The sequence below is a fragment of the Echinococcus granulosus genome, assembly GCF_000524195.1.
Source record: "Echinococcus granulosus chromosome Unknown EG_S00165, whole genome shotgun sequence".
In the NCBI taxonomy this organism is placed as follows: Eukaryota; Metazoa; Platyhelminthes; class Cestoda; order Cyclophyllidea; family Taeniidae; genus Echinococcus; species Echinococcus granulosus.
The window spans coordinates 146,724-158,791 of record NW_020170545.1 but is presented as its reverse complement, the minus strand read 5'-3'; the positions used below and the strand labels follow the sequence as shown (position 1 = coordinate 158,791).

At 42.2% G+C, this 12,068-nt stretch overlaps 1 protein-coding gene across 1 annotated transcript; it reads right to left on the bottom strand. All coding sequences in view use genetic code 11, as the record gives it.

Moving 5' to 3' along the window:
• Positions 1-226: 226 nt before the first annotated feature.
• Positions 227-11,475, bottom strand: EGR_09766 (ATP-dependent DNA helicase Q5; the record flags this gene model as incomplete). Its single annotated transcript, XM_024499015.1, has 11 exons — positions 227-354; positions 1,867-2,014; positions 2,944-3,096; positions 3,822-3,917; positions 4,526-4,588; positions 5,323-5,569; positions 8,467-8,552; positions 8,622-8,775; positions 8,815-9,029; positions 9,065-9,203; positions 11,408-11,475. 11 exons carry the CDS (start codon positions 11,473-11,475, stop codon positions 227-229), a joined length of 1,497 nt encoding a protein of 498 aa, XP_024346585.1.
• Between the last annotated feature and the right edge of the window lie 593 nt (positions 11,476-12,068).

Here is a 12,068-nt window from a genome sequence, read left to right as displayed (position 1 = left end):
ATAATTATTTCTGCTGAATCTACCTTTCTTAGGCGTCTCTCGATCCGACCCTCCAAGTCGACTAATCTTCTCGTCCTGGGAACACCGAAAAGCAAGATCATCGTATCCTTATTGAGCATTTTAAGTAAAAAACAACCGAAATTTACTGCACAATGATCAAACTGCACGCTACATAGAAAGGTAACAGCGTCTCTGTGGCGAACACACCAGATGCAAACGAGGTACATCAATGGGGGCCACAAAAATCGATAAGGGAATCGACAAGATGATCGATACTGAAGTAGCCTCGCCTCCAGTACCGGTATAAAAGTACGGAGCGGTCTCCACCGCTAGCAGCATAAGAGGTAAGATGTACTGGGAAAAGGCTATGTTTAGGCAGAACTGTACAGTTTGACACAACCTCCGTAGAATTGAATGGGGACGTCCAAATGAAGAGTTAAATGAAAAGGACCACCACGAGTAATCCGATTAATTCTAAACGATGAAAGGTGAATATACCGATGAAGATGATGTCCTAGAGTTTCTTGAAGCCTTGTGCAAGCTTGGCAGCCCACCGCTAGGTCACTGTATGTGTGTGTGTGTGTGGAATACCTCATTTCCTCAAACCACTAAGTCTGAGCAGTCCGGCCTCATGTTCACTTTCTGGACTGTGTCCTTGGGAAAAATCCCATGCGATGATAAACCCACCTCATTCAAAAAATTCCTGGGAAAAGCCTTATGTCACGAGAGACCAGGGCTAGACTACTGAAAAATCACTAAGACCTAGGAGTATTTCTCAGAGCCGCGCAGAGCGTGCAAACGAAGACGGGGAAGAGTAGTTGACTTGCCTGTGGTCCGCGTTCAATCACCAGAAAGTAAATTGGCACCCTTTTTACCCCCTGATGCTCAAGATCATCACACTTGCCTGATTTTTCCATAGGTCAATATTTTTAAGCAAGTGAAACTCAGGAATCTGAATAACCTAGGTCTCCGACACGAAAACGTTTAACAAAGTCCTCAAGATTGGTCTCCCCCTTTCCGAAAATCGGCGAAACTTAGTCATACGAAAGACGCTTTACTTCGTTAAAATGAACAGAGGCATGTACAGGATATGCGAATTTAGCGATAAGTCTGGGTCAGTAGGTGGATTTGAGTTTAAATGGACTGAACTCTGTTGGTCCTGATATCACTCAGAGCCTCCGTCCAGGCAAGATCGTCAAGACGGGAAATGGGTACGGGTCGCCTTGTCCGCGAATCACCCGACAATCGTCGATGGGGTGCCACGAGTCGATTCGTTATCCGAGATATCTCCCTCTGGACTACACTCACGGAAAAAAAGCACTTTTTTTCCAATGTCCAGCTTATTTCAAGGGTGAAATTTTCCATTGACCTAAGCATAACGACTGATCCTTTGGTAGTTGTAAAGATGAACCTTCCCAATATTTTAAGCACACATCCTAATATGTGGTCATCTTTCGTATATTCTTTGGGATAAATTTAGGGTATTCATGGAGGAATGGATGAAAAAATTACTCTTATGTTTAGATATCTGTCCCGTTTTAGAATCAACGCCGTAGCGTAAATAGCTTCAAGCGTCAACGAAGGTTGACTACTGAATAGGCAGACTAGTAAGTACACATTACATGGGTAAACCATTTGAGAAGTCGAGATTACATAACTTGTGTCAGCAGCATTGCATCAGTAGAGTAAACGATAGTCTCTAAAGCAAGAAAAGTGTTGGAACTTAACCATGTTTTCCTACCAAAAGTTTAAAGCTGCTTACGTACGCGATAGTGATCAAAAAGACCCTTTCATACGACAGTATCAAAGTAAAGTATCGAAGCTGCCTTAACATCAAAACAGAGGCCCCAAGAAGAGAATACTTACCTTCGTCATCCGAAATGCCACTCTTGACAAGCCTCCGAGTCAACTCTCGCGCAACATCCTTGAATGTAGCCTGGAGAAAACGGAGAAGGCGGTGGATCTCACAATTTGTGTAGCCGAACCAACACCAAAGTGCTGCTTTACGAAATGACTGAGCATATGAAATATGACACGGAGTCTTACATTTCTAGCTCGTTTAAACAATAACACCTTTTTAAACAATTTTGACAATGAGATGACACTTGACTTATTCAGTTCACTGCATGCTGCTGGCCACGACAACGATCGGATTCGAATTTCACAGATATTTCTGGTTAAAAAATTACAATTTAAAACGGAAAGGAAAGTCTAGAGTATGGGAGTACAGATGCTGGAAGGTTAAATGAAAGTCAAAATTGGACACGAAAGCACGGGGGAGATAGAAGTGCGAATAGAGGACATAAATTTGGTAACCCAAGAAAAAACACATATCCCAATCACAGGCATAGCTTTGAGTATTTGGGCATCAAAGGGCATTTTGACAGTAAATTCCTTGATAAAAGCATCTTTATGAACAAAAAACCACGGTAAACAGAAGTGAGCAAAAGACCACCCGAATGAATGGCAATGAGCAAGCACTTCGTAGATTCGTTATACTGCATAAACAACGCAATATTCTAACTCATCTACACTTCAAAGAGGGGTCACAGTAGGTTCGTCACCGGAGTCTAAGACACAAACTGACCTTTACAGTCCACGTTTTAGTGTCATAATATGACAACATTTGAGCTATTGAATTAACCGATACAACAATTGCTTAGAAACAAAGAAAAGGTGGAACTATTCTAAGATCAAGGACATCATACGTCACTGTTTTGTTTCACCACATTCAATTATCACAAATTGATTAAGAACAGACGACATATATTCATCAAGTAAGAAAATTTGGGCGTCACATGTCCGACGCTGTGTTGAAGGAAAACTAGACAGACCAAATGAAAGTCAGGACTGAAAATGAGATTAAAGGTACCATAAGAGGTCAGGTGTGAAACAAAACGAAGACCAGCTGAGCGTTTTTTCAAGAATACATGAGTTACATACCTTGTCCTTGAAGGCACCCAGAGAGTAGTAGCGAGAGAGCGAACGGACCACAACATTGGCGATGAAACTGGTCTTCATCCGTGTTTCCTCGGACTTGTAAAAGCGTGGAATAGGGGTCGGTGGGATGTAAAAAGGAGGAAATAAGGTTGTTAGCTGAAAATGCTCACGTATTCCCTGCCTTCTAACCGATGCGATGTTGTCCTACTCTCATGTCGTCGATTGCAAGAGAAAACATGGTTTGAGCTCTCGGCTATGCAAGAGCCCTGGCAGAACAAACGGAAAGAATAAGTAGGGAAGAGCAAAATCCGCCTATACTTTCCGTATTTAGGATGACAGTGTGATTTAGTAAGTAAATACAGCACACAGCACCTAGTCCTAAAATCTTGGCAAAAAGAAAGAAAATGGACAACTTCCTTTCAATTGCAGAATGTTCTGGATAAATTGCTTTATGAAACGTATATTCAAAATTCAAATTTTCTCCTCTCGCGTTTGATCTATTCAGTCAGAGAAAGTTTCTGTGATATCAATAAGACAGGGCTGAGCAACGAGCACAAAGTGAGCTTAAGTATGTTGAAACTGATCTCCATTACCATGACAGAGCGCAAATTTTCACTTCAAGCACTTGAGTTGATCGGGTATGGTACCAACAACTTTGTTTATGCCTTATTGCATCAGAAGGCGTTACTATTTTCGAGCGGTCACACGAGCACCACTACAATAGACCTCGTCAATCAGCGTGTCTACTCTTCAACCTTTGCAACAAAATCGGAGGTTGTAGTGAAATGAAGTACAAATGAAATGAAATGGCATGTGAACGTGAAGTTTTCGATAAATTAGATTGGAAAAAAGCAATTGTGGAAAAAAAACAAACTTCCTACCCTGTAATCGTACGGTGAGAAATCAGTAAAAGCCGGAGGCACCGGCTCAACCACTGGCGTGCCAGTCTTCGTCATAAGTCCAAGAGGTGGAGGCACCTAAAAGCCATTTGGAAATATCTAGTTTGAAACAATGAACTCAGAATCCGGTAAGTAAAGTTGTTTTACGGATTTTAAGAGCCACTTCAAATGCGTGTCTGTGAGACTGTGTTGGCAGGAGTGAAGAAAATTGCGTAAAACGCGCCATAACTGGCTTCCAAATTGAAATGGCACAAAACTTCTTTAGGATGACAAGCCACTCAAAAAATGCATAAATTAAATTTAAAAAGACCACAATTAGATTTGTGAGGCTCCTTGAACTACAATTTATTGAAATTTTTAGAGCATTCGTAGCGGCACTGCCGTTATCTGGAAGCAACACTTTTTTTCCTTATTTTAATCACCAGTGCCACACACGAGTGATACCCTGATTCCATTAGCCGAGCCCTCACGCCGTAAATATGTGAAAAGAAAGATAACTACACGGAAAAAAAAATTGGAGTAAAACCAGCTGGCCTCACACCAGAACAGTAAAGCACCTGGGCTATGATGGACAGTTGTTTCCCAGATGCTGGCAACGAATACGTTGAAATTAAAGTGCTTCAGCTTTTCCGACAGTATTAATTGGTCTAACTGCAGTATGGGCTGGTGTAGGAATGACAACTCACGTTTTGTGATGATGCCGACAGTGGCGGTGGCTGTGATGACTGCGACGGAAGTGGAGCAGGGTCCTGGAGGAGAAAGTAAGTTTTGGAGGGCCCCTCCTTTTTAATCACTTTCACTACCGATACGTCGTCATCCGGATCCTCCATTTGTGGTCTTTTCTGGGCACTCGGAGTAGGTTTTGATTTCTCCCAGAAGTAGGTCATTGTCGATTCCCCGGAAGACTGTGGAGACGATGCGAAGTGGATATCAGTAGGCAAGCTTCAACAAAGTGGTTGAATACCGTCAAAAAGTTACCCTCAAAATAGTAGGCAAATTCTCCTCATTCGGTTTGTCGCTTGAGTCCCCAATAAGGGACTTTTTGAGGGAGGGCGGAAGGCAAGTGGATTCCAGAATGTCCTGAGTGTTGACACCAATGCTCAAAGACTGAGGCTTGGGAAGAAAGGAACCGGGGTGCGGACTAGCCGACTTTGCTTCAATGGGCAGCAGCAACGGTGCAGGCGGCGAAGAGAGGAGTGGTGGGGGCGGTGACGGTCTAACGTCGACCTCTTCAGGTTTTAGCGTCAAGGTTTCGGAGAAACTACTGGGGGTGTTGGAGTTAACGGGATGAAGAGAGGTCACAGGAACATTCAACCATTCCGCAAATGCGTCGTAGACAGCAGATAGAGAGGCGGCTTTACGGGCCTGACTGATCCTACGCGCCATATGTCCGCGGTAGACGCCAGCCACCTACAGTATTCGAAACTGTAACTTCTGCTACTGCCAAACATTAAGTAGGATGCAATTGCGGGATCGCATTAACCTTCGAGGTTTTGAAAATTTGATGCTCTAGTTGGGCGGCTAGTTTGCTGAGATGCGACTTCTCCGGATCCACATCGGAGCCTGTATCACTGGTGCTGGTCAGGTGACCACACACAGCGGTAATGAGGAGTTGGAGAGTCTGATCTCGAGTCTTTCCTGTCAAACCGTTGATCAGTTTGCTCTCAGGATCGATAAGCAGGGAGTCCTCAGCAGCGGAAATCCATGGAACCTGAGGTGAAAGGAGAAAACTAAAAACGAGGCAATAAGAGTTGACTAGAGCAACAAGAGGAATCCATACCACGAGCCAAGGAGTTTAATCGGCAATGTCAAAGGTAAAAATGAATTACGAAAACGACTAGGCATTGGAAGGAATTAAGCGTCGAACGTGATGAAGAACAAAGTTGTATAAGGCTGAGTAACAAATATATTGTAAGCGTTAAGTATGTGACACCCTGAATTGGTGATCTAACAAGTACTCCTTATTGGTTTATTGTAACCGTAGTTATACCAAATCGTGTCGCAAACGGATTGGTTGAGCTTAAAAGATCAAGTAGGCGCAGAATGTTTTCAGTGTAAGGACACCTAAATTTGCTGGCGAGTGACTAGCAGTTGAGTGTCAACAAAAGTCGGCAACTGATATCACACTAGGGCAATCAAATATACGAGGCGTGCCTTCAAATACTGCGAATAGAAAATGTCAGTGGAATAGAATTGTGGAAAAAACGGCCTATGCGTTCTGCTTGTCGGTATTAAAGTCGTCAAGATCCTTGGGCCATACCTACATTGCTATACACCTCAAAATTAGGCAGGCTTGAATCCCACCTAAGCAGCAAGCAGTTGTGAAGTGTCTCATGCTGCATGTACTGTTAAAAATATCATGTGTACTTTAAATGTCGCTGTGCTTGCTCACCCCAAAAAAACTACTATTGAGGCAATGGAATTAGGGGATTAAGGTCTGCCTTGAACAGTGCTCACAGCGGTCTGCGGAAAAAAATTTGGTGACAAGTTGGTTTGATAGCAGGGCTTGGTGTCTCGCGTAGACGAAGGAGTTCCCTGAGAGGCTAATGAGTCCTGAGGACAGCCGAAATAAGTGCGAACGAATACATGATGACCCAGCATAGTGGGGAATGAAATTCGTGTATAAGCACAAGTCAAAACTTGGTAACCCCATTCAGGCCTCATAGTCCCACCAAATTTCCAGGTAGAGAAAGGTCTGAAAATTAAATAACTACGACACGGAAATCCAGAGACGACCAATCGATGTGTTGGATACCAGTTTCTACACAAAGTACTTTGTCAGGAGCCTAGAGAAGCACCTAAGTCGTAAAAAGCCACCGTTGCCAGTGTAATAAACATGTTGTTGAAGTTACCGAAAATGTACCTGTATAAACGATACAACGACATCCCACTTGAAGTGATCTCAACTGATAATCACAAAGAGGCTGACAACGCTGACAATAAGTGACTATAGTCTAATGAACAGTGATACTACTTCCGAATCCTCACATTTCGGAGGATGGGATAATAAAGGCATTCAAATAGAGCATTCCTATTAATTGAAACAATAGTGATTCAATAACTTCGACTTCTACTTCTCTGACACTTTTTGATGTGTGGAATTTTCAGGTTTGGAAATATGCAAAAAGACTAGGTTAGCTCACCCTCTTGCACCAATGTCTCCCTACTCCAAACGAAACAAGCTCCTGAAGCGTTTATGATACACTGAAAATATGTTCTTCGACAGTCAATTTTCCACGTGCATTAAGCTATCTACTTTCAGAAAAACTCGTGCGTCAATTCAATTGTTTCGGATCCAGTTAGGAGAAGTATAGAATTGGCACTGAATGAAAAATAATATTGCGACCATGGTTGTAGCATACCCAATATAGCGATCCTTCTAAACTCGCATTACGACTTCCGAAAAAAAGACCCAAATGCTTGCATCGCTACTTTTTGTTTTCACTACAAACTACAAGATATTTATCCAAGCACACATAAACCAGAACGTTTTCGGCTGAATTGAAAAGTATCATATCCAAAATATGTCAATAAAGATGCCATATTTCCAATACTTCATCTGCACCATCTCCTAAACTTCACCCGAGTTTTCAAAACTTCTAGATGACGAGCTGTTTCTTGTACAAAAAGTATTCTGCACCGGTATTCCTTTATCATCATAAATCTACCTAATTGAATGCTCAAAAACGCTACATGCCGAATGTGGCCTTATAACAGCAACAAATTGAGTTGCGGTAATGATAGAAATTACCGGTACACCGTATTTATGCGGATATTTAATGAATAAGTACTGAGGAATCACGATGCCAAGGACCGGGGCTTCACATGCTATAACACGACGATACACATCGGCTTTTAAAAGCTTGACTGAATTTTAGGCATACCCCCAAGCCAGCTGCCTCGCCAGCCTTTCTGCGGCGGGATAGCTCTTCTAGAACGAACTTGGTGCGCTGATTCCGAGCCTCCTCCTCAAAGTCCCGTCCCTCCTTGGCTACGAAACGTCCTTCGTCGACGTCGTAGACTTCCCAACCTTTGCCTTTCCGTCGAGGACCAATTCTGTACAGATCGGTGTCCAGCTCCTCATTTTCATCCACCGCTACGCCCTTAACTAAGCTCCCTAAGAGAAGAATTTGAAATATTTTTGAGTTTTGAGATCATTACTTAGGAAATGAGGGTATTAAAATTTAACTGTGTACAGGGAGTGCAATAACTGAACGCATCCCAAGAAACGTGAGCAGAGAGATGTGACCGAATGCCACAAGGGGCAAAAAAGCAGAAAGAGCCATTTTTGAAAAAAAGGCGAAGTTGAAATAGATAAGCTTCAAAAATAACTACCTGCTAAAGCCAGAGCACTACAGTCAAAAATGCATTTAATAAAAATATACAAGCTGCTAAAATAAATGGAGGTTTGAAGACGAACCATATATTACACGCCTATAACCAGCCAAAAGATGGGAGACCTTTGTGGGATTGGTACAAACATCGCAGCGGTTGACGCAGGAAGGTATATCATCACCAAAATACGCCGCGAATTGAGCGTGACGACACCTTAGTTGGACGGGAAGAAATACAACATAGATCAAGTAGAAATATATCACAAACTTTTCGCAAACCGCAAAAAACTCACTTTACACTCTCCACGTAGTTGATCATGAGTGCCAAGTCCTGTACGCCTTTCTCACGATGCTCCTTTTTCTTTTGTGTAAGAGCTCTCTACAAAAAAATCCAGTGAAATAACTCAGATGAATGAATAGACATGAATGGCCCAAATGAGAAGCACACCTCGGACATCTGACCAACTAGGAATGCCACCGTGTCACGCTCCTGCTTAGCATAGTATATCCGGCAATGGGAAGGAAGACCATCGCGTCCGGCTCTGCCAGACTCCTGGTAATAGGCGGCTAGACTCTTCGGTACTGTCCAGTGCACAACACACCTGTAAGAGGGATGGCGTAAAGAAATCGAAGTGACCTACCGGACATGAGCGTTATCCACTCCCATACCAAAACTGATAGTGGCCACCACAACTAAAAAGTCTCCTTTAAACCACTCCTCTTGAACCCTAGTCCGATCCTTGCTTCCCAGACCAGCATGGTAGGCGCGAGATGGTATGCCTCGGAGAGACAACTGATAGGCAACCGTTTCACAATCTTCCCGCGTTCGACAGTAAACAATACCACTCGAATTTTTCTTAAAACAAAAATACTAAAAATTTCAGTAATTACCACTGGGCTCTTGACTGGATCTTCACCAAAAAGACATTGACGAATGAATAAGGATAAGTCATCATAAGGCGTTTTTATCAAGTCACTGAACATTACATCGTAGTACAAATTTGAACGAAAAACGCCAGTAACAAATTCTCTGAATTTTGTTATTAGAAGGCAACTTTCCTCTTGTGATGCCTCAGGGTTCAATTTCAAGGTGGAAATAATGTCTGCCTTGACCCGTGAATTAGCCGTTGCAGTGAGAGCAATACAAGGCACCGTGGGAAACAGGGTAGATCTTAGATTTCCAAGTTTGAGGTAGGCAGGTCGGAAATCATGACCCCATTCGGAGACACAATGAGCTTCGTCGACGAAAAAATACTTAACGGAGTGTAACTCGATTAATTTATTTGCAAGGGATCGAAAGCCATCAGTCTCACATTGTTCAGGTGTGATGTACAGCAACTTAATTTTGGGTAGCGTCAATCGTCCTAAACACTCAGATGGACACAACAGCCTTTCCATAATATCTGCTCGCTCCTTCGCAGATTGTTTGGAATTAAGTGTTGCAGCAGGGATTTTTAATTCAGAGAGATGTGAAAGTTGATCATAAATGAGAGCAATTAGGGGAGAAATGATGATGGACAAGCCATCCTGGAGAACTGCTGGCAACTGGTAGCAAAGGCTCTTGCCGGAGCCGGTAGGCATGGAAATAAATGCATTGTGGGAACCTTCAACAATACAACGAATGGCATCCTCCTGCAATTTGCTTTTAAACTGATCATGATGAAAGGTATTGCGCAATGCACCAAGAACTCTGTCGGTATTGTCCATGCAAAACGATGACCACCTGCTTTAACTTTCCAAAGTTAATTAGCACAACCAGTCAACTCAATATTTGCGGCTTCAACTGTGACCTACTTATTCATGTAACCTAAGATTGCAAATTTTTTAGGCAACGTAGGAATAACAAAATAAAAACTTCACCCAAAAACAGTTGTTAATTTTTTTAGCGATTTATATAATTTTAAAGAGTTTTTAGCGCATATGAAGTGTGTCAAAGTCAAGATATTTGTGCATCTTGAAACTCTAGTTAAATACATTATAGTATAATAACTGCACTGTTTTCCCAAAGTTGCATAAGTAAATTACGCTCCGTTTATTCCGCTTCGTAGAATCCGCTAAATTGATAGCCATTTTACTTAATTACCCACGAAAAAATGCTACTGTAGCGTCTCGAGACTCCCAAGAGACGATGAAAGAAGGCAGAATACTCAAGCGGAATATATGTATTCGGCACAGAGAAGGTGTTTAGGCTATTGGCATGGTCCGAAGGCCAGCCCACCCAGCGAGGTACAGGAAGGCTAATTCAAAGTAAAAAAGTCGCGCCTCACCAATCTCGAGGGATAAACCACTCTTAGCGGAGACTGTAATATTCTTCTGGTAGATGTCTTAGCCCGTTTAAGTTTTTGACTGGATTTATACTAATTCTTAAACTGTGGCGCCCCCTTAAGTCTACTGAAGTGGTAAGAAGTCAGAGTGATATGCCACATAATGTATTATGGACATAAAAAATGAGCTGAGACCGCTGGCCTTGTCCAGAGGCCATGCTGTTATGCAAAAGAACAATTTGAAGAGGCCTAATTTCCCACGTAACCAAACATTGATTAAACAAACTATCAAAGTAATGCATATCCAATGGAGAAACTTTATGTACTTGAAATCTGCACAATTGCTACTTATGTGTCAGTAGATGTATTGTGCCTCTTAGCTTTATCTTTAGACCCAGTACGACTTAAAAATATCCTTTTTAATAGGCTACGACTGGGGACATTCCCTTGAATAAAAATCCCGTGAATATTCCCAATACTATGTACATTAACTTGATGTGGGCACTTTGCGGTAGTGTAGAGCCGTAATGCTTCTTTTTCAGCGAAAGAAGACATAACGCTGGTGCAGAAAATGTAATATTCATGAGCAGATTGGCTGGAGGGTTACTGGTATGGTCTGGAGATCATGCCGTCGAAGGAGTTACTTAGGCGGAGCCTTTAGTACCCACGTGACCACAACAAAGAGGTAAACAAAGTGTTACAGTAGTACGTCACGTGATTCGTTTTAAAGCAGGCGTTTCAAGCTTATGCATACAAAGTTATGAGAGCGTGAAATCGAACTCTGAAAAGATGATTCACCACAGAAAATACATTATCATATGATCACGATGACTCTCTATTTTGGAGAACTATTTTTAATATTTTAACTGTAATATATGCAAGCCTAAGTTGCTGATGGCTCTCCCGTTGTGTGCGATATTTAGCTATGCTGGAGTCAGGATTGTACCTCATTTAGATCGAACCCACTTACTGACGCCACCAGCGCAGCTTCTGAGACTTCTCGGCGGGTAGCGTAAAAGCGTGAGCCTGGTTAGACATTTGCTATGGATATACAGGATTGGTGGGCTGCTAGCAGCAATGGGATGAGCAGAACGCCGTGAAATTAAGGTAGCTATCAAAATTTGCGTAGGCTGAATGCATATGCATTTGAAACCACTATCACTGTTGCAAACTAATCAAGCGGTTCCCAAAGCATGCCATTTGTTCGCATTGCAAGTTGTACATACTTATATCAATGACTCTAATTGACACAGAAAACACAAACTGGTGGAGTTGTGGAAGAAAAAATTAATGACAATGCCACCTTACACATCACTCTTTAACCACTGGATAATCCTTGCTTAGCACTCGTACTTTTACTGAAATCAATCGTCCCCACAAATGAGCCCTTATTTTATTTCACTTGAATCTGTATACAGTCAAGTAAGCTAAAAAAATATATTCGAATGCATCTTCTATGCAAGTGTTCCGTTTGCTGCGATCCCAAAATCTCTCAGGAGTCCTTTGCCAAGAATGAGTGAACAACCCCAGTTCCACTATACACGCAAAAGTGGGAGTATTACAGAAGAATCAATTAAAACTGTTAATCATATTGCAATAGCACTTTTGGCTTCCCAGACTTTAATGCTTAT